This window comes from Ursus americanus, chromosome 31 (genome assembly GCF_024610735.1).
Source record: "Ursus americanus isolate L20-20 chromosome 31, mUrsAme1.1.p, whole genome shotgun sequence".
Classification (NCBI taxonomy): Eukaryota; Metazoa; Chordata; class Mammalia; order Carnivora; family Ursidae; genus Ursus; species Ursus americanus.
The window spans coordinates 7,503,274-7,530,066 of record NC_142157.1 but is presented as its reverse complement, the minus strand read 5'-3'; the positions used below and the strand labels follow the sequence as shown (position 1 = coordinate 7,530,066).

The following is a 26,793-nucleotide window of genomic DNA, read 5'->3' as shown; positions in this document are numbered from 1 at the left end:
AACATTAAAAAGTCTGAATACCTGACAAAATAGGATCACAGGTCGTTTAGTTATTTAACAAATGTAATAATATAAGATTTCCAAGATAAATATAGAAGGTTACATTAATGTTAAAAAAAAAACACCTTAGCTTTCTAATATTGAGATTTGATTTTCTTAAGTAATTGAATACTTGATAAAGACAATATGACGTACAGAAAATTATTTTGCTACAATACAGGATCATTGTTTTCTAGACAGATTACTGAAGAGATAAAGAAAAATCTTTCATAATCTCTTATCAAGAGAATATCAACAGTCCAAGAAAACTATCCTTTCAACAGGGACAAAGTAGAATCCTAGGTTTGTACCAATGTACTTTTGATATCAATGCTCACTAAAAAAACTTAAAAATAAATCCATTCCAATTCTTATCTAGCTTGACCACACATAAATTTCCCTTTCCAAGATTCCTTTTGCACCACTTTTTCTTTTAAAAATCCATTCAACTTTTGTATTACTTTTTTCTGTTTTCCTCTGGAGCAACTAGCTATCCTAATTTAGGAAAAAATTATTCTATTTTTTCCTCAACAAAAAATGTCCTTCATACCTTTCTTATTAAAAAAAAACCACACACGTTGTTTTCCTTACATATAGACTCTTTTTTTCCTCTATCTTTACCATTCCTGTTAGCTTCATTTACATACATTAATTAGGATTTTAAACCATTAGCGGACTTTTTTCTTTTTAACATACTAGGAAGTGAACAATTGTGAACTGTCAGCCACATACTATCATTCCCTAACAAATTTATGAGCACATCATTTCACAATTTTCTAGAGAAAAATATCTTTTTCATAGTGCCAGTTATCATGTTTATTAAGAGATCATAATATATGTAGATTCTCTATACTGTATAAAAACAAGATGCCAAAAGTTGATAAATTTGTGTTCAGCAGTTAATGTTTCAATCTTTTATCTTATTTGGAAATGATCTAGCTCATCAATGACTATTCATTATTTAACTTAGTATAGCTTTTTAAAGTTTCAGGTTATCAATGTTGTTAAACATTAAAAAGTCTGAATACCTGACAAAATAGGATCACAGGTCGTTTAGTTATTTAACAAATGTAATAATATAAGATTTCCAAGATAAATATAGAAGGTTACATTAATGTTAAAAAAAAAACACCTTAGCTTTCTAATATTGAGATTTGATTTTCTTAAGTAATTGAATACTTGATAAAGACAATATGACGTACAGAAAATTATTTTGCTACAATACAGGATCATTGTTTTTAAACTTTTTAAAGAGACATATTATGAACTATAATTGTTGAAAAGTTCACTTATAATAAACTTTTATTCCACTGACATCTATTTAATTATTCTTAACTGTTCTTGAATTGCTCATGAAAGTTATATGAGAAATTAAACAAAGCTAGTCCTCATTTTGCTATTTTTCTTATCAACAAATCAGGTATCAAATATATCACAGAAGCAAAGGATCTAAAAAGTTAAACATATGGTTCATCCCTCTTTTTTTTTAAACTGTTGTGCCTGGCATGTATGAAGCAATTCATTTTTTTAAAATTTAAATTCAATTTACTTGACATATAGTGTATTATTAGTTTCAAGGGTAGAATTTAGGGATTCATCAATTGCATATAACACCCAGTGCTCATTACATCAAGTGCCCTTCTTAATGCTCATCATCCAACTTCCCCATCCCCCCACACATCTCCCCTCCAGCAACCCTCAGTTAGTTGCTTATAGTTAAGAGTCTCTTATGGTTTGCCTCCCTCTGTTTTTATCTTATATTATTTTTCCTTCCCTTCCCCTCTGTTCTTCTGTTTTGTTTTATAAATTCCACATATGAGTGAACTCATATGGTATTTGTCTTTGACTGACTGATTTCGCTTCGCCTAATATCCTCTAGTTCCATCCACATCATTGCAAATGGCAAGATTTCATTCTTTTTGATGGCTGAATAATATGTCATTATATATATAAATATATATATATAAAAATATAAATATATATACACACACACACGTAGACACGCACACACAGACACACACACACACACACACACACACACACACACACACACACCACATCATCTTTATCCATTCATCTGTCAATGGACATCTGGGCTCTTTCTGTAGTTTGGTTATTATGGACATTGCTGCTATAAACCTTTGGATGCATGTGCTTCTTTGGATCAGTATGTTTGAATCCTTTGGATAAATATCTAGTAGTGTAATTGCTGGGCTGTAGGGTAGTTCTATTTTTAACTTTTTGAGGAACATCCATACTGTTTTCCAGAGTGGCTGCACGAGTTTGTGTTCCTACCAAAAGTGTAAGAGGATTCCCCTTTCTCCACATCCTCACCAACGTCTGATTGTTTCTTGAGTTATTCACTTTAGCCATTTTGACTGGTGTGAGGTGGTATTTCATTGTGGTTTTGATTTGTATTTCCCTGACGCTAAGTGATATTGAACATTTTTTTCATGTGTCTGTTAACCATTTGTGTTTCTTCTTTGGAGAAATGTCTGTTCATGTGTTCTGCTCATTTCTTGACTGGATTATTTGGTTTTTTGGGGTGTTGAGTTTGATAAGTTCTTTATAGCTTTTGGATACTAGCCCTTTATCTGATATGTCATTTGTGAATATTTCCTCCCATTCCATAGATTGCACTTTTAGTTTTGTTGATTGTTTCCTTCTCTGCATAGAGTCTTGTCATCCTGATGAAGTCCCAACAGTTCATTTTTCCTTTTGTTTCCCTTGTCTTTGGAGACCTATCTTGCAAGAAGTTGCTGTGGCTGAGGTCAGAAAGGTTGCTACCTGTGTTCTCCTATAGGATTTTGATGGTTTCCTCTCTCACATTTAGGTCTTTCATCCATTTTGAATTTATTTTTTGAGTATCATGTAAGAAAATGGTCCGGTTTCATTCTTCTGCATGTGGCTGTCCAATTTTCCCAGCACCATTTATTGAAGAGACTGTCTTTTTTCCATTGGATATTCTTTGTCAAAGATTAGTTGACCATAGAGTTAAGGGCCCATTTCTGGGTTTTCTATTCTGTTCCATTGATCTATGTGTCTGTTTTTGTGCCAGTGCCATACTGTCTTGATGATTACAGCTTTGTAGTACAGCTTGAAGTGTGGCATTGTGATCCCACCAGCTTTGGTTTTCTTTTTCAACATTCCTCTGGCTGTTTAGGGTCTTTTCTGGTTTCATACAGATTTTAGGATTGTTTGTTCCAGCTCTGTGAAAAATGCTGGTGGTATTTTGATAAGGAGTACATTGAATGTATAGATTGCTTTGGGTAGCATAGACATTTCAGCAATATTTGTTCTTCTAACCCATAAGCATGGAATGTTTTTCCATTTCTTTGTGTCTTGCTCAATTTCTTTTATGAGTGTTCTATGGTTTCAGAATGCAGATCTTTTACCTGACTGGTTAGGTTTATTCCTAGGTATCTTATGGTTTGGGGTGAATTGTAAACGGGATTGATTCCTTGATTTCTCTTTCTGCTGCTTCATTATTAGTGTATAGAAATGCAACAGACTTCTGGATCCCTCCTACATTGTTGGTGGGAATGCAAGTTGGTACAGCCACTCTGGAAAACCGTGTGGAGGTCCCTTAAAAAGTTAAAAATTGAGCTACCCTATGATCCAGCCATTGCACTACTGGGTGTTTACCCCAAAGATACAGACGTAGTGAAGAGAAGGGCCATATGCACCCCAATGTTCATAGCAGCAATGTCCACAATAGCTAAATCGTGGAAGGAGCCGAGATGCCCTTCAACAGATGACTGGATTAAGAAGTTGTGGTCCATATATACAATGGAATATTACTCAGCAATCAGAAAGAATGAGTTCTCAACATTTGCTACAACATGGACGGCACTGGAGGAGATAATGCTTAGTGAAATAAGTCAAGCAGAGAAAGACAACTATCATATGATTTCTCTCATCTATGGAACATAAGAACTAGAATGATCAGTAGGGGAAGAAAGGGATAAAGAACGGGGGGGGTAATCAGAAGGGGGAATGAAACATGAGAGACTATGGACTATGAGAAACAAACTAAGGGCTACAGAGGGGAGGGGGGTGGGGGAATGGGATAGACCGGTGATGGGTAGTAAGGAGGGCACATATTGCATGGTGCACTGGGTGTTATACACAACTAATGAATCATCGAGCCTTACATCGAAAACCGGGGATGTACTATATGGTGACTAACATAATATAATAAAAAATCATTATTAATAAAAAAATAAATAAATAAAACAAATTTTAATATTAAAAAAAAAAAAAAAAGAAATGCAACAGACTTCTGTGCATTGACTTTATATCCTGTGACTTTGAAGCAATCCATTTTTATTGTACATTTTGTTCTTAGGTTGGATTTATAGTTTATAATAGTAAACATTTAGCAGCTATAACATAAACTTGTTTGACTAGTGAATTTAGGTAGAAAAAATTGCATGTCTGCATGTATTAAAGCTGACATCTCTGAATATATGCCTGCTTTTATTTTAACAATGATTTTAAAACTAGCTTTATTTACCAATTTATATTTCAGATCATATGAATCTAAAAAGCCCCCACCAAAACATTTGTGTTAGTTTCTGTATTTTTGGAAGTTGTCTTAGAAATACTTAATTTATAATGACACTCATTCATCTCTAAGCCAATTTGATAGAACTCCTTTAAGAGATTTTATTGAGTAATTTGGTGATATCATTTGGAGGAAAAAATAACACACATATATAATACATATATAAACAAACAAAGAGATGCAAAAAGAGATCTTAATGCTTTCATTAAAAAATGTTAGCCTTGAATCAGTAAAACATTGTAATACAAACTCAGCTGGTCTATATGGAAGAGTTAGCTTTCATCTTTTTTCCACTTTATATTTTTATTCTAATTGTGTTTCTGGCAACTGGGACAAGCTAAGCTTACATGTTTGTCAATATTTGTGGAGAAGACTTTGTTTTGCCTTGATATGTAATCTTAGGGAAGTGTGGACTAAGTTTTAGGTGAGTGACTGAGAAGATGTCTGTGGCTTTCTGGCTCATCAAGTGGGCAAAACACTAATTTTGTTTTCAAATAGTGTCTTTCTCTCTTTTCAGCCTGAAATGGTTGCTTTTGGGGGTCTGAGTCTCTTGAGATCTCTTCATAGGGGGTATGGGGGTTTAAAGTTTAAGTGACTGTAGGGAACCGAGGGGCTCAAGTGGGAAAGGGAAAGTCTGGCAGGGTAGTCAGAAAGATGAGGGAGGTTGGTGGTTAAAGAGGGACATACCAAAAGATTCAAGAGAACCTTAGTGAAGACTGACGATGATAAAAAGAGGAAGGAGAAGTATTAGTGATAGGAAGGGAGAGGTTTCAAAGGTTTTTAGTCAACTGAGAAGCTCCCATGTTCTTAACTAATGGTACCTTTATACTTAAACAGAAAACTTAGGACTCAAACATAGCTTCTGTTCCTTACAGATTAGCCCCTTACAAATACAGAAGCCTGGAAATTGAATCGAGCCTCCATTTATCTGAGACCCTAACCAGATTCTGGAGTATACTCAGAATCTTAAGAATCAAAATCTGTCCCTACTAACTTCAGTGGACATTTGCATGGAACAATGGTTTAGGAGTTGGACTCACCACCAGTGGATCCTCAATCAGTCAGGAGTGAAAACAGAGGCTTCAAAAATACACAAAAATTGAGGTCCTGGGTGAGTGTTCTGGAGGCCAGTGATGAATCTGATCCTATCTGAGTCACAGCACTGAATTGTCAAAGAAAAACAAGAGCTGGGCAGTAGTTAAAGTGATAAAATCAGATTTTCAATGTCAATGTTGGTCTTGGCTACATTTGTCTCAAGACCTAACTGGAGGAGGATATACTTCTGGGCTCAGCATATACTCATGGAACTATTGTTGGGCCTCAGATATTTGCTGGATGTTACTTGGTGACATCAGTTCCTTGCCATGGAGGCCTTTCCATAAAGTTAGTTACAACACGGAAGCAGAAACAGGGAAGAAGAGAGGGAAAGCAGCAGGGAGGGAGGGAGAAAGGTAGAATCTAATCTCAGAAGTGATATCCTATCACTTTTGCCATATCTTATTCATTACAAGTAGAAGTAGTCTAGTCACCAGGGCCAGCCCAAACACAAGGGAGGGTAATACAACAGGCATGAATACCATGAAACAGGGATCACTGGGAGCCATTTTAGAGATTGCCTACAAGTAGATTGTTATGAGGTTGTGCAAACTCTTGAATTGAGTGGTAAGTTAAGCAGTTTGGTCTTCAGTTGTCAGAAAGGGAAGAGCTGCTTTGTATTGATCCTATAATTCATAAGGTCTTACCTATGTATTGTAACTATAAATATATTTCATTTCTTTTGCTGATATAGTTGTCTTAGGTATTACAATACCTTGTTTGGCTGTGGAGCTGTGACATTGCTAGTATCAAGAGAGGGTTTTCTCAAATGAGGTTGCATGTTCCCAGTGCTCTTGGGAAACTGTGAAAGGCAGCTTATCACCCTGTGCTACTGGTGATAGCAACTTAAAATTTAGAAGAAGTGGAAGAAAAATATTTAGAATTCCTACCACTGGACATTAGATCACATTACACAAAAGGTCTGTTGTATGTATATATTAATGACATATTTTAGAAGTAGTTCCTCTTTGTTTTTGCATCTGTTTTTAAAGTTGCTTATTGGAATAGTAGTCTTTTTAAAATTAGAGATTAAGGTAAGACCTATTATCATTTCTATGTGTCAGGAGCTGAACATGTTTTTTTTTTTTTTTTAAATAAACCTTTACTTATAGGAGGATGATAATTTTTTATAAACATGTTAGAGTAAAATGAGATAATGTTTACCAAATGCTTTTGTATATCATGAAGCATTATGTGAATGTTAGGTTTTATCATCATTTAGTTCTGTCTAGTTATCTACATAGTCCATATGAAAACCCATGGTGGTATATTACTTAATATATAGGCTAACTCTTGTCACCTACAGGCCCAGAATATGTAATGACTCACATAGAAAATTATTTCCTCATGTAAATACTTCCAGGAAGTTCAGGGTCCATGTTTGTGTTAGGGAGTCCTGCTCTACAGGGTCATTCAGGTATCCTGGCATATGGAGGTTTTGCCATCTTACATTGGCTTCCTGGGCCACATTGGGCATAGACATCCAGCTACCAGAAAAGAAGATGGAAGACAAAACATGAGTCAATTTTCATTGACCAGGCTGGAAGTGGTAAACACCATTTTCTCTCATAATTAATTTACCACATTTAACTGTAGGAGGGACTTAGAAATATAGACCAGTAATGTGCCTTAAGGAAATTAGTTTGGTGAACATCAGAAGTCTTTGACACAGGTGAGTAAGGATAAAACTAGCTAATCTCTGTATGAAAGAAACTGAGTTAGGTAAAATTCAGGCCTGGGATAAAATCTAGAATCAACATTATGCTATAGGAAAACATGTTATCTTCCCAGGGGGTAAGTTAGTAATAAAATCACACTCTTGAGGTCATTGGTTTCTTATATTTTTGATCACACACCTCAGTAAGTATATTTTTAGCATGTATTCTCAATATACTTTTACAACTTTTTTAAATTAAAAAAATACTGTCATGTTAGTATACTATGTGTTAGTACTACCATATTAGTATACTATTGGCATTTGAATTATAAATGCTTCAAAAAGAATATTAAAAAGATTAAGTAATTGTGTAATGGATATGTTTAAAATAATGTTTATTTATGATAAATATAAAGCCCTCTTTGCACTCATTTAGAAATATAATTTTGGTAGTAGTTCATCTTCTGCAATGTTTCTTCCAATGCCAGGTATGATCATTTCTTAGCTTTTTTGACACCTTAATCTTCCAAAATTTTCATATTAAAAAACCTGCTTTGAATGACATTTTTCTAAATAATTTAGTGTAAACATTTGGTGTGTATGTTTAGTGTATTTAAATTTAGTATTCTTTATCACAGATCTCAAGTGTCCCAAATGGAAGCTCAACTGACAAGAGGTAAAAAATTTTAAAATACTCTTTTTCTTTTTTTTTTTTTTTAAAGATTTTTTAATTTATTTATTCAACAGAGAGAGAGACAGCCAGCGAGAGAGGGAACACAAGCAGGGGGAGTGGGAGAGGAAGAAGCAGGCTCATAGCGGAGGAGCCTGATGTGGGGCTCGATCCCATAACGCCGGGACCACGCCCTGAGCCGAAGGCAGACGCTTAACCGCTGTGCCACCCAGGCGCCCCTAAAATATTCTTTTTCTAATCTTCATTAGTTTATATACCTAAATGGCAAAATAACCATTCTAAATTCATTATCGTAAAACTCCTTGATTTATATCTTTGCTTACAATATCGTACTCTTCAAAACTAATTTTAAATAGAAAATGTTTAAAACTTTAGATGTTGTCAAAGATCAACAGTTTTGGATGCTGTGAAAATCAAAACTTTTAAGTGAAAAATTTAAGGACTAGGTATGGTACAAAGCCACTTTCCCTACCCCTCCCCACCAGCAACAATTAAATTTTCAGATAGTGAGAAACTGAACATGACCCATTTCTTATTAAAGATTTTATTTATTTATTTATTTGAGAGAGAGAGCATGAGTGGGGGAAGTACAGAGGGAGAGGGAGAAGCAGAATCCCCACTGAGCAGGGAGCCAGACTGGGGGAGGGAGGTTTGATCCCAGGACCCTGAGATCATGACATGAGCCCAGGGCAGACGCTTAACTGACTGAGCCACTCAGGCACCCCTGAATATGATCCTTTTTTAAAAATGGTATTTGTGTGAAAACAATTTTTATTTATGCTCAGGAAAATACTCATGTGTGGAATTACTTACCTCATTGAGTCATGACCTCAATACATAAAACTCACTTAAATTTTTTTTCTGCATTTCATTTTTGCTTAATCACTTTATGTATATGCATATGCATGCACATAAATAATTGAGTTGGTTGACTTATCCAATTAAATCTTACAGTTTCATTAGTGAGTGAGTCTGTTTGATTAACATGTTACGATTCACAAACAGGTCAAGAAACAGAAAGCCTGAACCAGATAGATTAGTGGAATGGTAAATTCTGTCAATAAGAGTTAGGTTTCTCTTCAATGAGAATAAACTGTGACAGTGTTTCCTTTCAGTCATTCACTTGAATTATTGAGAATTCAAATTCAATTTACATGAGGCACTTATTCTCTAATTATACAGAGCTTAATATATAAAATTTTAGCTTTGATTGCCATGCAGAAAAGAGGAAAGCATGATCTAGAAATGTGCATTTCTCTGCTTCATTACTATTTTTAATATTTCTAGATTACGGACCCAGATGAATTAGCAAGAATTAAGTAATAAATGTTATGACTAAGGGCTAGAAGTTTTGAAAAGGTCCATTTTAATGTCTGTAGTGATTATATTTTTTAAAGTATGTTTTTAATATCTCAAGAGAAGATAGACATTTGTTGCTTTGCAAACTTATTATGTGTAGAGTTCTTGTCATTTATTACTTCACATTATAATTATATTTGGTCAGTATTATGAATATATGAGAAGGTATAAGAAAAAGTATTAATAGTTATCTTCAACTTTAATTGGAACTTAACCAGCTTTTGAACTGTAGAAATAGAAACAAACAAAGCATGATATTCATACTCATGTTAAGATTATGGTAGAGCATGGCACATTACTATAGCTCTTCTATGGAAACATCATGAAGTAATAGGCTTTGAAAATGCTGGAAAGCTAATAATTTGTCACCTTGAAGAACACGAAGTAATAACTTTTCATATAAGTTGTTTTAATATTGGACATTTAGTTGCTGCTGCTGAATTTAATAGACTATATTTGGTGACTCTCAGGAACTAGAAATATTGGCTTAAACAAAAGTATTTTAAAGAGAATTTCTAGTCTCTATTGAAGACATAGCAAGGCAGTCTCAGTTACTTTCTCTGAGCTTTGGAAAAATCTTGAAGATGGGTTATGATAGTGTTACTGTGAGTTACTACTCCTGCCAGCCCCCATTCTACTTGGCTGATAAGTCACAGTTAATAAGAATAATAATGGGAAGTGGAAGAATGGAAGAAGTGTTGGATGGGGAATAATGGACTAAGGATGGTAGGGAATATAGGACATTAAGGCCAGAAAAAGTTCATAGAATGAATATAAAAAAATTCCTCTTAAATGGCTTTTCCCCCCATTAGTGTTAATTCATGTAATGTTCCCTAACTTCAGAAGGAAGATTATTTCAATTAGTTCAAATAAGGAAATATGGATTGAACATCCATGCTGTGCAACACACTGTGCTAGATATTGTGAGGAATATAAAGATGACAGCTGTAACATCCTTGCCTTCAATGCATTAAATGTTCTAGTAGGCAGACAAGACATGTGCAAAAATAAGTGCAGTATAATGCAGAAGATGCATTCTATAAAAGGTTACCAAGAGGTTATATCAAAAAGGAGGAAAAGTTATTTTTGGCTAGATTGAGTGTAACAGCATTTAACTTAAGAAAGACGGGCTGGGTTTTAACAGGGAAACATGAGGAACAGGTGTTACAGGTGGACTGAAGAGTTGAAAAAAAAAAAACAACCAAGGTGTTTAGAATCTACGCAATGTGCCAGGGAAAGACCAGTAATTTATTTTAGTTTAAACTGAGGAAAAGATGGGAGATATGAGATGAAATAGGTTGCTTTAGCTGGTTCGATTTTATAGAATTTCCCTTGATAGTTGTAGGTTGAATATTGCTAAATATAATTAAAAAATCAAACTATTAAGCACATGGCACAATATTATTCATCAAACTTCATTTTAGGTTACTTCTTAGATCCTAATAGAATTTCTAAAATACTTTGGAAAAGTCTCCCAAACCTTCAGAGAGTGGATGGGAGCGAAGTAAGGAGATCCCACCTGAACAAACACATGGTATTGATTACAATAAAGTACATTTTTTTTTGTGCTTTACAACATTTAGCGATTTGTTTTGGTTAGGGAATGAGTTAGTGGCAAATATTTAATCAAACATAACAGATGTTAATAATTCAGTGTTTCACATCAAATGTGTTAGCTTTTCTTAAATGTTTTATAGCATTGAAATTTACACTTTTTGGATATGAAAATGTAAACTGGTGTTTTATTTTTAAGAGTTATACATCCAACCTACTTCTTTCTAAATCCTTTTTTTTTTTTTTTTTACAAATTTGCCCCCAACACTAAGCACAAAAACATATACAAAAGAGGAAGTGTATTAGTATGCGTCCTTTTTTCCCCATGGATTAGATGATTAGCTATTAAATTTATTCATTCCTTTATTCACTAAACTCAATCAATACAATACTCAAAACAAATAGTGTCACCATCATATGATATGTACTCTTTTGAACGTTGGGTTTTATGGATAAATAACACAAAAAAGCTTTCTTCTCTTGTGATGTTTACATTATAATGGGAAGACAAGCAAAAAACAATTGAAAATATATTAACAAGATAATTTTAGAGAGTAATAAATGAAGAGAATAAAACTCCCTTCCTGATAGGGAGTCACAGGGAAGGCTAATTTAGATTGCTGGTCAAGGAAGATATTATGTATCAAGAAAAGAGATTATCTAATTATGAAATAAAAAACATGTCAAAATTTTTTGCCTCTTTCCAATTTTTATCAAAATAAACTACAAATGGAGGTTTACCTTTTAAAAAACCCTAAAGGAGACTTTATAATTTCCTCAATTAATGGTTGTACAAGTAACATATTATTTGTGGCCCAAATTATAGACATTAGTTAGATTTTATAGAGGAAACCTTATAAACTAAGAAACAGTAGAGGGTACAATATATCCTGAGCTGTTGTTATTCTGCAGAAAAGTACATCAAATTCACCATGGAAAGTGCTCCTGACAGGGACTTGCTCCTTACATAACCCTACAAAATTATAGAGGAATTGGGAGGGGATAGAGAGCACCTAGTCAACCATGTTAACAGTGAGAGATTCCTGCTTGGGGCAATGGCCTTGTTAGAAAAAGGAAGCTCCTGGAGGAGTAGGCATTTTGTATGTTAACATAGCTGGTGTCAGTGAGAGCTGTTTTTCCATTCAACAGTCCTGGTGAGCCAGCTCTAGCAAACCACCAAAAGGGAGAATGGAGAGAACTACCAGGCCCATGCCATAACAGAGATTTGTTTGTCCTCTGTCTACTTCTTGGTCTTTGGGTCTCACTAATAGGTTTCTCCATTAGCTCTGGCTGACATCTGGTCCTAATCACAACAATTTGTACAGTATTGCCTGGGAGAAAGATGCCAGTAGGGTCACCAGCTGAGGTAGGTGTGGGTGCAAAACCAGCATAAGTAAATACATTCATCCATCATAAGCTTTACTTCCTGGACAGCCAAAGGCTGTTTTAGAATATCTGTACAATATCTGCAGGAAGAGAGAAATTTATTCATTATCTCCCTTGATATCCCCCCTCCAACCATTTCCCAAGGTCAGACATGTTCACGCCTGATAAACTGAGATCTGTTATTCCTTCTTGGAAATGAGCCAGCTTCTCACTTTTTGGAGCAATAAATTCAGCAGGGACCCCAAAGTTACTATTTTCCCCTCAGAAGTCACCTGCAGGGCTAGAAGAGGATGTTTGCAGAAGAATCTGATGCAAAGACAATGTCCATCTTTTAAATAAGCAGTCTGCTTTGTCCATTCATACACTGAGATCAAAGTAGGGAGTAAAAAAAAAAGGGAATATAATATTTATCTTGAAATACTCTTTCTTTCACTCTTTAGTTCCAAAGTACATTGGAGTTCAACCAGTACAGAGAGGCCCTTGCAGGGTATGGCAGCCTATAACTTGTGAACAACAAGGGAAAGCTGTATTGACAAGCACTGTGGAGGTTGTTTTTAAAAGAGACTGGCTTAGGTGGCAAGTAGAATAGGATTGATGGGCAACAGTGGCTTCTCTGTCTTTTAGATACATTGCCTGTTTAACATCTAGTTCCTTCATGATGGGATAGATTGGAGATGGACCCAAGACCATAGTAGACACGAAGGTCATACATTCTTGATTAACTTTTTTAGATCAGATATTTTTCTTTTAGATTTAGCTCCTCCTTGTGGGCATGAACACATGGAAAATAAGGATTGAGTTTGTTATTAAGTTGCTCTACCTGGGGTGCCTGGGTGGCTTAGTTGGTTAAGCATCTGCCTACAGCTCAGGTCATGATCCCAGGGTCCTGGGATTGAGTCCCGCATCAGGCTCCCTGCTCAGTGGGGAGCCTGCTTCTCCCTCTCCCTCTGCCCCTATCCCAGCTCTTGCACGTGCACTCTCGCTCTCTCTGTCTCTCTCTCTCTCAAATAAATAAAATCTTTAAAAAAAAAAAGGTTGCTCTATCTATTTCCTTGGGTAGGGGGTGTCTCAGAAAAGTATGTGTATTTAATAGTTTTGTCCTTTTACAAAAGGACAAAAAAGTGCTCTGTGGTTATGAACAATGCCTGAAATTCACCTAATTTTGAAGATCCCAATTCTATAGGATCTTAACAACTTACCATTATTCTGGTGGATGAATGCGGTACCTCGATAGATCTTACGACTTTTGAGAGAGACCGTTGGATCAGTGAATCATACTTTCTTGTCAGGTGGCAAATCTTGTAGGCAAGGGTCTTACTAAGTCAATGGTTTGGTTAAAACAGCAGGGGAGTATCTCTGTGTCCAGCGAGTGTGCAGACATATTTTATTAATTTGGCCAAGGTCCTAAAAACCAGGATTGGCCCTTGGTTGGATGTGCTAAGTCAGGTCCCATTTCAGTAGAATTTTCCAGGCTTGTACCTTATGAGACTTTAGAGAAGATCCATCATGGGATAGGAATGTTTGGAAAGTGAGAAAATCTGCCCCATTAGGGCCCAATAATAGGCCAAGAGAGTGTGATATTTAGCAGAGGGAAGAAATAATGGAATTCAAAGTCCCAGGAACTGACAAGTAATTTGAAGTATTATTAGCCAAAAGCTAATATCAGCAAAAGTTAGCTTACATGCCATGTACCTGTAATCCCATGAGTCTAAAAAATATGGCAGATGTAAAGTTAAAACTTGTTTTTATGCCTGGAACTTTTCCATAGCTTCTTAATGTAGGAGCTTCCATTTAAAATTAGTTACGGTGATACAGATGCTCTGAAGAGTCATTAGGTGTAGAATGTGTTGTTATCAGTGCTTAAAGAAGAAAGTCCTTTGTGGTTGGGACCTGTAGAGCTAATAAATTTTCTTGTAAAGATGTAGAATATATCTTTTTGGTATTGTCCAAATAATGATCCCCTTCCCCAAATTCATTTGAATGACAGGGCCCTGGATTGTATTTCATTTAAAATTATCTTTAATGAGATGTGCCTAGAAAATAAGCAGTACTTTTTCAGTGTTGGCCATTGTCTTCAATATACTAGAATGTCTGGAAATTGCTAGCAGTTCACATTGTGCTGGTTTTATTCCATCTGTTGAAAATGTATGTCAGGAATTCAAATATTCCCAAGAAAGATTAGTAAAGGTTGCATGTTTCACGTCTTGCTGCATACATGTATCAGTAGTGGCAGCAACTTATTCAGTAGCTGGTATAATAACAAAGACTTGGGGGGGGTACAGTTGTTTTTTTCTGCTATTGAAGCTTTGACTATCATGCCCAGTGGTTTTAACGAGACATATTGGCATTTCATAGAATCCCTGTATTCATCAAATTTTGTTTGGAGACTAATTTTATCTTTACCCTCCCTATATGCAATATTATTGAATGATTAGTTCAGACAGTTCTTCCCAAGTTCATGTACTTGGCCAATAGGGTAGTTTTCTAATCAGCATGGCTTTGTATCTGTTTTGGGTTTAGTATTCCAGAACTTCAATGTCAGTTATATAATCTAAGAGAAACAGCAAACTTGATTGTAATATAAATATAGTACAAATAGTAGCCCTGTGTGTCAGGGGTTCCTAAGACCAGTCCCATCACTGGGAGAACTCAGAGGACTCAGGACAGAGTCATTATCATGGCTATGATTTGTTACAGTGATAGGTTGCAAAGCAAAACCAGTAAAGGGAAAAGTTTCATGAGAGAAAATCCAGAAGAAACCAGGTGCAAATTTCCAAGAGTTCTCTTCCAGTGGAGTCACACAGAATTCATTCTGCCAGCAATGAATTATGACAATACATATGGAATGTCAAGCTCATTAGAGACTCAGCGCCTAGGGTTTTTAGTGAGGCTAGTCATATACCACCCTCTGCCTGCTATATACCAAAATTCTAGGCTCCCATTAGCAAAGCAGGTACTCTGTATAAATCACATTATTTGTGCTACCAATTTGGGCACAGTGAGCCACTCTTATCAGTTCTGGGAATTGTAGAAACCCTCCCTAAGTCCGAGTTCCCAAATGTTGGCCAAGACTCAACCTTGCAATCAGGTTTTCTAAGGATAACAGTCTCAGTCCTGCTGGGTTCACTCTTTTCTGTGTGGTACACCCCCTTGACCAAAACATTTTTACAGTAAAAAATTGTCATTAGTGGGTCGTATTAATCTCAGTCATACCCTTTAGGAGTCCTGGACTTCACTTGTAAAACAAGTCCCATTCACCATATCTTAGAAAGCTAAGTGACTTTCTCTTTAATTTTTTTTAAAAGATTTTATTTATTTATTTGACAGAGAGAGAGACAGCCAGCGAGAGAGGGAACACAAGCAGGGGGAGTAGGAGAGGAAGAAGCAGACTCATAGCGGAGGAGCCTGATGTGGGGCTCGATCCCATAACGGCAGGATCATGCCCTGAGCCGAAGGCAGACGCTTAACCGCTGTGCCACCCAGGCGCCCCTCTCTTTAATTTTCTATACTGATCTTTTCTTTACCTTACCCAAGGCACCAATTCAGGAACTCTACAACTATGGCCAAAAAGTTGAAACTGATGTGAAGGCCTTCCCGGGCTGAGACAGTGTCATAACAGGGCACACACGCAGCAAATTTAATCCCAGAGAGGACACATGGTATCCCTGGAAATGAAGACTTTATAATCGTTAGAGCACCCCAAGAGGACATACTTTAGTCAGTGCTGGTGTACAGGGCCCCTATGTGGCCTCTCACCATAGGGTTTCTGGTCCAGGCTGATTGATTTAGTTGAATCATTTTGTTTTAGAAGGACTTCTTGAAAGCAGTCAGTTCCAAACAGTTTTTCTTGTGAATGACACCAGTTAATCTACCTGGGAAGTGTGGAGGACATCTGAAGCAGTTCTGTGTGGAAAGTGCAGGATCTGGGCCACCCCTTCATAATCAGCATTGTCAAGTGTGATCTTAGGTCTCAGCAGTCAGTTTGAATTCAAGGTGCTCTCAGCAGCTTGGAAAGGCAGCACAGGGTATTTTCCTTCAGGAAGAGGGTAACACTTCTGGAACAGTTCTGAAAAACAAAGATTACCAGTGCCCTCCCCCTCCCTAGTGCCTCCTAAGGCGCTGAGCTTTTGTGTTTTTTTTTTATCAGGCGTTACACAAATCAGTGTTTTCATTCAGTAATCAAAACTTTACATTCTTTCTAAACCATGTTCTGCTTTCATCCAGATCTTTTGACCAGAAGGGCTGTATGCAAGGACAAAATCATTTTTGCAGAAAAGCATTTTTAAACATCCTAACCAGAAAGATACAACATGTTTAGGAACTGGTCAGAACAAATTTTGAATATTCAAAAATTTCAAAATGGGTTTACATAACCTCCCATCCCTTTTGTTCTGATCATTTATCTAGTGAGCAGCCTAGAAAAAATAAATCAGTCCCTCTGTGGGAACAGCTGTTTTTAATAGTCAAACTGACCTACTAAGGTGTGTATACCAGGAGACAGGTGAGAGAAGTAGAGTCAGAGTATCAGTCCGTTACTGCAAACTGCAACGAGTCCAGTAAGTCAAACCAATAATCAACATCCAGAGAGGGAGTTGGGAGTTTGATCTGTTAAGAGCATGCAGTGGTCACAGTTCTTGAGTTGTGACTTTCCCCAACTTGCAACTTTCATCAGGGAAAGTGAGGAGTGTAGTTAGTCTCTGTATACAGAGTAGGTTAGCAGCTGAATTTAAGATGGTTTCTTCAGAAAACAAGCTCTTTTCTGTGGATATTGGTATGTGATGGTGCAGATGGTGCAGTCTGCATTCATGATGTTTTTGGAGTTTAGGGACTCAAAGACAGTTGTCCTAGATCTGGAGCTGTCCCAGAGTCTGATTAAGCCTTTCTGTTTTTCATTCTTTAGAATAAGCCATGCTGAAGCTGAAACAGCCCATAGCAGACAGTGTCAGGTTTTAGCTGAGTCAGGTCCAGGCAATTAGGATCTGTGAATAGCTTTTTTCTTTATTATTTTTATTAGTAGCAAAGCTGAGATGCCATAGAGTCAGAGAGCCCTGTTGCAAGTCCAAATGTCAATCGAGGTGTTACCAAACCTTCTTTGTTAGTCTTAGAGCCCAAATTTGACTCACTTAAAAAATATGCACATCAGGCCAGAAAATCAACATTAAGGGTCAAATGTTTGATTTTACAAGAGCCTATTAGCAACCAAAACCTGCTGTTTAAAATTCCAGATGTGAGCACCTGGGTGGCTTAGTCAGTTAAGGGTCTGCCTTTGGCTCAGGTCATGATCCCCGGGGTCCTGGGGTCGAGTCCTTGCTCAGCTGGGAGTCTGCTTCTCCCTCCGCCAGCCGCTCCCCCCTGCTTGTGCTCTCTCTCTCTCTCTGATAAGTAAATAAAATCTTAAAAAGAAAAAAGATAAAACTCCAAATGTGTATCTTCATTTAGGGATTGACTCTCTGGCTCCTGTTGCTTTTCCTTTTCTAATAAGCAAACATAAGCTGCTTTTCCGGCTTCTAATAGACAAAAATCATGGTTTATGAAATCTTGTCCTTTTTCTTTTTTTAAAAAAGATTTTATTTATTTGAGGGAGAGAGATTGAGAGCACAAGCAGGGGGAGCGGGAGAGGGAGAAGCAGACTCCCCACTCAGTGGGGAGCCCGATGAGGGGCTGGATCCCAGGACCCCCAGGATCATTACTTCAGCCTAAGGCAGATGCTTAACTGAGCCACCCAGGCTCCCCGTTGTTCTATTTTCAATATCCAAAGAATTTAAATTCCAGGTCACCCTTGGCAGCAAAATCCCATTAACACTTTTTCTTTGCAGCTTTCCCTGACCAGGACGACCCTTTTAGCATTTATGAAATTAAAACATACAGCATTTCACATTAATTTTTATCATATATCCAGATGCACAGTTACAAAATAAAAAGCCATTTAAAAATTCTCATTTTTACTCATAGCAAATTCATACTAGCAATACATTTAGCATTTACAAAGTTAACATTAGAGCTGCAAAGAGATCCCAGCTGGAATGCAAGGGGAAGAGAGTGATTGCTACAGCTAGCAGGGCTAGGTTGAAGAAAAGACTAGAGTTCTCCCCACCCACCCTTATCCCCCTTAACCCTCACCTCCACCTTTTCCCCCCTTTGGTTTATTTAAAGCTTTGCTCCAGCACTAGGAGCTGATTTAAACCTTTACTCTTCTACCTGGAGGAAAAAGTAACTACAAACTAGTTCTTTTTAGGCTTTAGTATCGGCCTGTTAACTTTCAGTCACAATTTCTCTAGGCTTTACTGACCTAGCCTCTTTGACTTTCCTTTAGTAAAAAAGGTGTTGTAGCCACCTACTTAAAAACTATTGCTCCAGATTTTTCTTGTATAGCAAATCTGCTCCAGGATTTCTTTTTTAAAAAATTATTATTAATGGCATTTGTTTGTTTGTTTTATTTGTTTCAGGAGTACAGCTCTGTGATTCATCAGTCTTACACAATTCATAGCACTTCCCATAGCACATATCGTCCCCAATGTCCATCACCCAGCCACCCCATCCCTCTCACCCCCAGCAACCTCAGCTTTTTCCCTGAGATTAAGAGTTTCTTATGGTTTGTCTCCCTCTCTGGTTTCTTCTTGTTTCATGTTTTCCTCTCTTCCCCTATGATCCTCTGCCTTGTTCTCAAATTCCACATATCAGTGAGATCATATGATAATTGTCTTTCTCTGATTGACTTATTTCGCTTAGCATAATACCCTCTAGTTCCATTCACGTTGTTACAAATGGCAAGATTTCATTTTTGATAGCTGTATAATATTCCATCGTGTATCTATACCACTTCTTATTTATCCATTCATCTGTCAGTGGACATCTGGGCTCTTTCCATAGTTTGGCTATTACGGACATTGCTGCTATAAACATTGGGGTGCAGTTGCCCTTTTGGATTACTACAGTTGTATGTTTGGAATAAATATCCAGTAGTACAATTGCTGGGTCATAGGGGTAGCTCTATTTTCAACTTTTTGAGGAACCTCCGTACTGTTTTCCAGAGTGGCTGCACCAGCTTGCATTCCCACCAGTGGTGTAGGAGGGTTCCCTTCTCCACATCCTTGCCAACATCTGTCATTTCCTGACTTGTTAATTTTAGTGATTCTGACTGGTGTGAGGTGTTATCTCATTGTGCTTTTGATTTGGATTTCCCTGATGCCGACCGATGTTGAGCACTTTTTCATTTGTCTGTTGGCCATTTGGAGGTCTTCTTTGCAGGAATGTCTGTTCATGTCTTCTGCCCATTTCTTGATTAGATTATTTGTTCCTTGGGTATTGAGTTTGATACATTTTTTATACTTCTTTATACTAGCCCTTTTTCTGATATGTCATTTGCAAATATCTTCTCCCATTCTGTCAGTTGTCTTTTGGTTTTGTTGACTGTGCCAAAGCTTTGATCTTGATGAAGTCCCAACAGTTCATTCTTGCCCTTGCTTCCCTTGCCTTTGGCAAAGTGTCTAGGAAGAAGTTGTGGCCGATGTTGAGGAGGTTGCTGCCTGTGTTTTCCTCAAGGATTTTGATGCATTCCTGTCTCAAATTTATGTATTTCATCCACTTTGAGTTTATTTTTGTGTATAGTGTAAGTAAGTAAATGGTCCAGTTTCATTCTTCTGCATGCAGCTGTCCAATTTTCCCACCATCATTTGTTGAAGAGACTGTCTTTTTTCCATTGGATATTCTTTCCTACTTTGTCAAAGATTAGTTGACCATAGAGTCGAGAGTCCATTTCGGAGTTCTCTGTTTTGTTCCATTGATCTATGTGTCTGTTTTAGTGCCAGTACCATACTGTCTTGGTAATTACAGCTTTGTAATAGAGCTTGAAGTCTGGAATTGTGATGCCATCAGCTTTGGTTTTCTTTTTGAACATTCCTCTGGCTATTCAGGGTCTTTCCTTGTCCCATACAAATTTTAGGATTATTTGTTCCATTTCTGTGAAAAAAGTTTATGATATTTTGATAAGGATTGCATTGGATGTGTAGATTGCTCTAGGTAGCATAGACATTTTCACAATATTTGTTCTTCCAATCCATGAGCATGGAATGTATTTCCATTTCTTTTCCATTTCTTTCCATTTCTTTTCCATTTCTTTTTCCATTTCTTTTCCATTTTTTTCTTTTCCATTTCTTTTCTTTCCATTTCTTTTCCATTTCTCTCAGGAGTATTCTATAGTTTTCTGAGTACAGATCCTTTGCCTCTTTGGTTAGATTTATTCCTAGGTATCTTATGGTTTTTGGTGCAATTGCAAATTGGATCAACTCCTTAACTTCTCTTTCTTCTGTCTTCTTGTTGGTGTATAGAAATGAAACTGATTTCTGTGCATTGATTTTGTATCCTGCCACTTTACTGAATTCCCATATGAGTTCTAGCAGTTTTAGAATCTTTTGGATTTTTCACATAAAGTGTCATATCATCTGCATAGAGTGAGAGTTTGACTTCTCTGCCAATTCAGATGCCTTTTATTTCTTTTTGTTGTCTGATTGCTGAGGCTAGGACTCCTAGTATTATGTTGAGCAGCAGTGGTGATGGTGGACACCACTGCTGTGTTCCTGACCTTAGGGGAAGAGCTCTCAGTTTTTCCCCATTGAGAATGACATTTGCTGTGGGTTTTTCATAGATGGCTTTTATAATATTGAGGTATGTACCATCTATCCCTACACTGTGAAAGTTTTAATCAAGAAAAGATGCTGTACTTGTCAAATGCTTTTTCTGCATCTATTGAGAGAATCATATGGTTCTTGTCCTTTCTTTTATTAATATAGTGTATCACTTTGATTGATTTGTGGATGTTGAACCAACCTTGCAGCCCAGGAATAAATCCCACTTGGTCCTGGTGAATAATCCTTTTAATGTACTGTTGGATCCTATTGGCTAGTATTTTGGTGATGCATCCATATTCATGGGGGATATTGGTCTGTAATTCTCCTTCGTGGGGTCTTTGTCTGGTTTTGGGATCAAAGTAATTTTGGCCTCATAAAATGAGTTTGGAAGTTTTCCTTCCATTTCTATTTTTTGGAACAGGTTCAGAAGAATAGGTATTAATTCTTTAAATGTTTGGTAGAATTCCCCTGGAAAGCCATCTGGCCCTGGGCTCTTGTTTGTTGGGAGATTTTTGGTTATTGCTTCAATTTCCTTGCTGGTTATGGGTCTGTTTAGGTTTTCTATTTCTTCCTGATTCAGTTTTGGTAGTTTATACATCTCTAGGAATGCATCCATTTCTTCCAGATTGCCTAGTTTGTTGGCCTTTAGTTGCTCCTAATATGTTCTTATAATTGTTTGTATTTCTTTGGTGTTGGTTGTGATGTCTCCTCTTTCATTCATGATTTTATTTTTTTTGGGTCCTTTCTCTTTTCTTTTTGATAAGTCTGGCCAGGGGTTTATCAATCTTATTAATTCTTTCAAAGAACTAGCTCCTAGTTTCATTGATCTGTTCTGTTCTTTTGATTTCTATTTCAATGATTTTTGCTCTGATCTTTATTATTTCTTTTCTCCTGCTGGGTTTAGGCTTTATTTGCTCCTTTAGGTGTAGGGTTAGGTTGTGTATTTGAGACCTTTCTTGTTTCTTGAGAAGTATATTGTTATATACTTCCACTTAGGACTGCCTTTGCTGCATCCCAATGATTTTGAACAGTTGTGTTTTCATTTTCATTTGTTTCCATGAATTTTTAAAATTCTTCTTTAATTTCCTGGTTGACCCATCATTCTTTAGTAGGATGCTCTTTAGCCTCCATATATTTGAGTTCTTCCGAACTTTCCTCTTGTGATTGAGTTCGAGTTTCAAAGCATTGTGTTCTGAAAATATGCAGGGAATGATCCCAATCTTTTGGTACCGGTTGAGACCTGATTTGTGACCCAGGATATGATCTATTCTGGAGAATGTTCCATGTGCATTAGAGAAGAATGTATATTCTCTGTAGCTTTGGGATGAAATCTTCTGAATATATCTGTGAAGTCCATCTGGCCCAGTGTGTCATTTAAAGCCCTTATTTCCTTGTTGATCTTTTGCTTAGATCATCTGTCCATTTCAGTGAGGGGGGTGTTAATGCCCCCTACTATTATTGTATTATTGTCAATGTGTTTCTTTGATTTAGGTATTAATTGGCTTATATAATTGGTTGCTCCCATGTTAGGGGCATAAATATTTACATTTGTTAGGTCTTCTTGTTGGATAGACCCTTTATGATATAGTGTCCTTCCTCATCTCTTATTACAGTCTTTGTTTTAAAATCTAATTTGTCTGATATAAGGAATGCTACCTCAGCTTTCTTTTGATGTCCATTAGCATGATAAATGGTTTTCCACCCCCTCACTTTAAATCTGGAGGTGTCTTTGGGTCTAAATGAGTCTCTTGCAAATAGCATATTGATGGGTCTTGCTTTTTATCCAATCTGATGCCCTGGGTCTTTTGATTGGGACATTTAGAGTAACTATTTACATTTACATTCAGAGTAACTATTGAAAGATAGGAATTTAGTGCCATTGTATTCCTGTAAGGTTACTGTTACTGTATATCGTCTCTGTTCCTTTCTGATCTATGTTACTTTTGGGCTCTCTCTTGGCTTAGAGGACCCCTTTCAATATTTTTTGTAGGGCTGGTTTGGTGATGGCAAATTCTTTTAGTTTCCGTTTGTCCTGGAAGCTTTTATCTCTCCTTCTGTTTTGAATGACATCCTAGCTGGATAAAGTATTCTTGGCTGCATATTTTTCTTGTTTAATACCCTGAATATATCATGCCAGTCCTTTCTGGCTGGCCAGGTCTCTATGGATAGGTCTGCTGCCAATCTAATGTGTCTACCTTTTTAGCTTACAAACCTCTTGTTCTGAGTTGCTTTCAGGATTTTCTCTTTGTCTCTGAGATTCGCAAGTTTCAGTATTATATGTTGGGGTGTTGACCTATTTTTATTGATTTTGAGGGGGGTTCTCTGTGCCTCCTGGACTTGGATGCCTGTTTCCTTTCCCAGATTGGGGAAGTTGTCTGCTATAATTTGCTCCAGTATACCTTTGCCTCTCTCTTTCCTCTTCTTCTGGGAATCCCAATTATTCTAATATTTTGCTTTATGATGTCACTTAATCTCAAATTCTCCCCTCGTGATCCAGTAGTTGTTTATCTCTCCTTTTCTCAGCTTCTTTATTCTCCATCATTTGGTCTTCTGTGTCACTAATTCTCTCGTTTGCCTCATTTATCCTAGCACTTAGACCCTGAGTTTTTGATTGCACCTCATTAACAGTCTTTTTGATTTCGACTTAGTTAGTCTTTACTTCTCCAGAAAGGGATTCTCTAGGGTGTTCTATGCTTTTTTCAAGCCCAGCTAGTATCTTTATAATCGTTATTCTGAACTCTAATTCCGACATCTTAGTAATGTCCTTATTGATTAGGTCCCTGGTAGTCGGTACTGCCTCTTGTCTTATTTTTTGAGGTGAGTTTTTCCATTTTGTCATTTTGTTGAGAGAAGAATAGATGAATGAGAGAACAAAATGCTAAAAGGGTAACAACGACCCCAGAGAAATATACAGTAAAGAAATCAGAAGAGACCAGAAACCCGGGGGAAAGATAAGAGAAAAAAGAAAAAGAAAAAAAAAAAAAGAATTTGATGAGGCTGGTGAATAGAACAGAGCCATACACTAGATTTTGGGTGTACTTTGGTCTTAGAAGAAACTGCATCCCAAAATTTTAGAGAAAGAAAAAAATATATGTATACACACACACACACACACACACACACACACACACACACACACACAAATAAGATTAAATACAATGAAAGGATGGAATATGACTATAAAATGAAAATTACAAAAAAAAAAGATTTTACAAAAGGAATTGATAAGAAGTTGGTTGAAAAAGGAAAGAAGAAAAATTTAAAAAAGAGAGAGAGAGAGAATGTGATCAGGCAGATGAATAGAACAGAGCCATACACTAGATTTTGTGTATATTTTGGTCTGTTAGAAGAAACTGCCTCCCAAAATTTTAAAGAAAGAAAAACTTACATATACACACAAAATAAGGTTAAACACAATGAAGGGATAGAATATAACAATGAAAATTTAAAAAGATTTTTAAAAAAGGAATTGATAAGGTAAGAGGTTGGTTGAAAAAGGAAAGAACTATTCAAAAAAAAAAAGAAAAAGTAAAAAAAGAAAAAAAAATAAAATAAAAAAAATTAAAGTTGAAAGGCTAAAGAATCATGGGGGGAAAGCCATGCATTCTATGTGCTGTATTCCCCTAGCACTGGAGTTTTGCAGTTCTCATTGGTAGGTTAACTTGGTCTTGGCTGGGCGTTCTTGCTGATCTTCTGGGAGAGGGGTCTGTTGCATTGATTCTCAAATGTCTTTGCCCTGGGTGGAATTGCACTGCCCTTGCCTGGGGCCAGGCTAAGTAATCCGCTCCAGTTTGCTCTTTTTTGGTTTTGTTCACTGAAGGCTTTCTGCCCAGCTTTAGAGAATGAGAATGAAAATGGCAGTCTCCCAGTCTCCCATCCCAGAGGAACCAGGAGTGGAGAGCTTGGGACCCCACTCTTCAGTGCACCCTCAGAGAAAAGCAGTCAATCACTCCTGTCTCCCTGATCTCCAGCTACACTCTGTGGTCACCTGGCCTGTGACCAAGCATTTCTATCTCTGGCACACGGCCCTGTTTGGAGACTCCAAACCCAGCAGATTCCTTTGGCACGCTCCCATGCTACTCCTCCCAGGAGAGGAAGGGGAGTCTCCCCAGTTATGCCACTTGTTGGGCCTCTGCTTGAAGAGCAGTGACCCAGCTGTGCTGTGGATCATAGTTTATGGCAACTCTGAGCTGAGAGCCCACTCCTGGGCTCACTGCAGCCAGACTCCCCACTCTGATACCTGGGAGTTCTGCTGCACTCAGGCACCCCTGGTCTTCCTGTGACTCTGAGAATCCTGAGACCACACTGTCCCAGCGAGGGTTCCACCCCCCCCCCCCCACTTAGCTACCAGAGTGACGTCCCTCACCAGAGCAGACTTCTAAAAGTTCCAATTTTGTGCTCTGCAGCTCTATCTCTTGCCAGTAGCTGGCTGACTGAGGCTCCCTCCCCCTGTGGTCTGTCTTCCCATATGTCGCCTCAGATTCACTTCTCTGCATCTCCTACCTTCCAGAAAGTGGTTGCTTTTCTGTTCATAGAGTTGCTGCTATTCTTTTCTTCTCCAGTTGACTTGGTAGGTGTTCAGAATGATTTGGTATCTATCTAGTTGAATTCCTGGGACCAGATGAAATTTAGGTCTCCTACTCCTCTGCCGTCTTGGGCTCCTCCCTGCTCCAGAATTTCTAAGAAATTTTCCCATTTCAGGGCTTTAGTGGTCTTTGGACTATGTGGCTATCCTACATACTTAGAGGTTGTGGTATCCCATATCTCTGTGGCTACATGGGCTCTAGTCATTCTAGTTTGGCCAAGTAATTTGTGTCTCTGGGGCTTTTGTGGATATATATAACATGGTCACTGAGATATTGGCCATTCCAACTCAATAGTTTGTCTTCTAGTGGGTTTGTCTTCCAGTGGGTTAATTTTCCACCTCTGTCAGGGTCCAATGAAACTGGTTCTGTTTTCCAAATCTATAATATCCAGATAAGTCATATACAACTGACTATATGATGTAGGTTGTTATACTACAATAGTATTTATTGAAAAAACTTACAAACAGAGTAGAAGCAGAATATGTGTAATATTCCAAGCTCTCATTTTGCACAAGGAATGTTTGGGCTAGTGACAACTTGATGGATAATCTAAAGTGCTCTATGGGAAGGGTCCTATTCACATACTAGTATATAGTATTTTTAGAGAAGTTGGGAGGAATGCAGAGAAAAAATAGATGATTCTCTAACTGTGAAACTCCCTGATGAAGAGGAAGTAGACATGTCAATAAAAGGGTGTGTGGAGGGAGTTCACAGTCCAATATTGCAGGTATCAATGAAAGATTTTGAGAATCTCTGCCAAGCTATTGGTTGGGGAAAGGGAAATATCCACCAGGGCCATGCAAGAGAAAATATGTTTATCATCCTCATTAACCGATAATTTGTTTTTCTGGTGTTAGAATAGTTTTCCTTTTTTGTTTCATATACTTTCCTTATTTTATAGTTTAATTTCTATTTTTAATTATTTCAGTAATAGCAGTAGCTAGTATTTGTAGCCAGTCAATATTTTCAGTGTAAGATATATTTAGATGTTTACAAACTACTTCTAAGTAGTCAACCAGCCTTGTTTTCTCTAGATGAAATAATTCTAAGTATTTTGACATTTCATTTTTCCAGGTTTTTAATCATTTGTATTTTTACTGAATATTTTCAATTTTTTTGAGTTCCTTTTTAGTTGAGGAGCCTAAAACTAACCACTATGAAGAATTTGACCAATGATAATTATAATTTTTAAAACTATCAAATATGATAAATTTTGAAAGTTATTTTTACAT

At 37.1% G+C, this 26,793-nt stretch overlaps 1 protein-coding gene across 1 annotated transcript in view; it reads left to right on the top strand.

The window, feature by feature from the left end:
- Positions 1-26,793, top strand: part of CCDC7 (coiled-coil domain containing 7) — a 337,092-nt gene that overhangs the window by 127,258 nt on the left and 183,041 nt on the right. Inside the window, exon 16 of the mRNA XM_087857885.1 lies at positions 7,997-8,034. Coding sequence (XP_087714011.1) covers positions 7,997-8,034 — 38 coding nt within the window. The remainder of the gene's footprint in view (positions 1-7,996; positions 8,035-26,793) is intronic.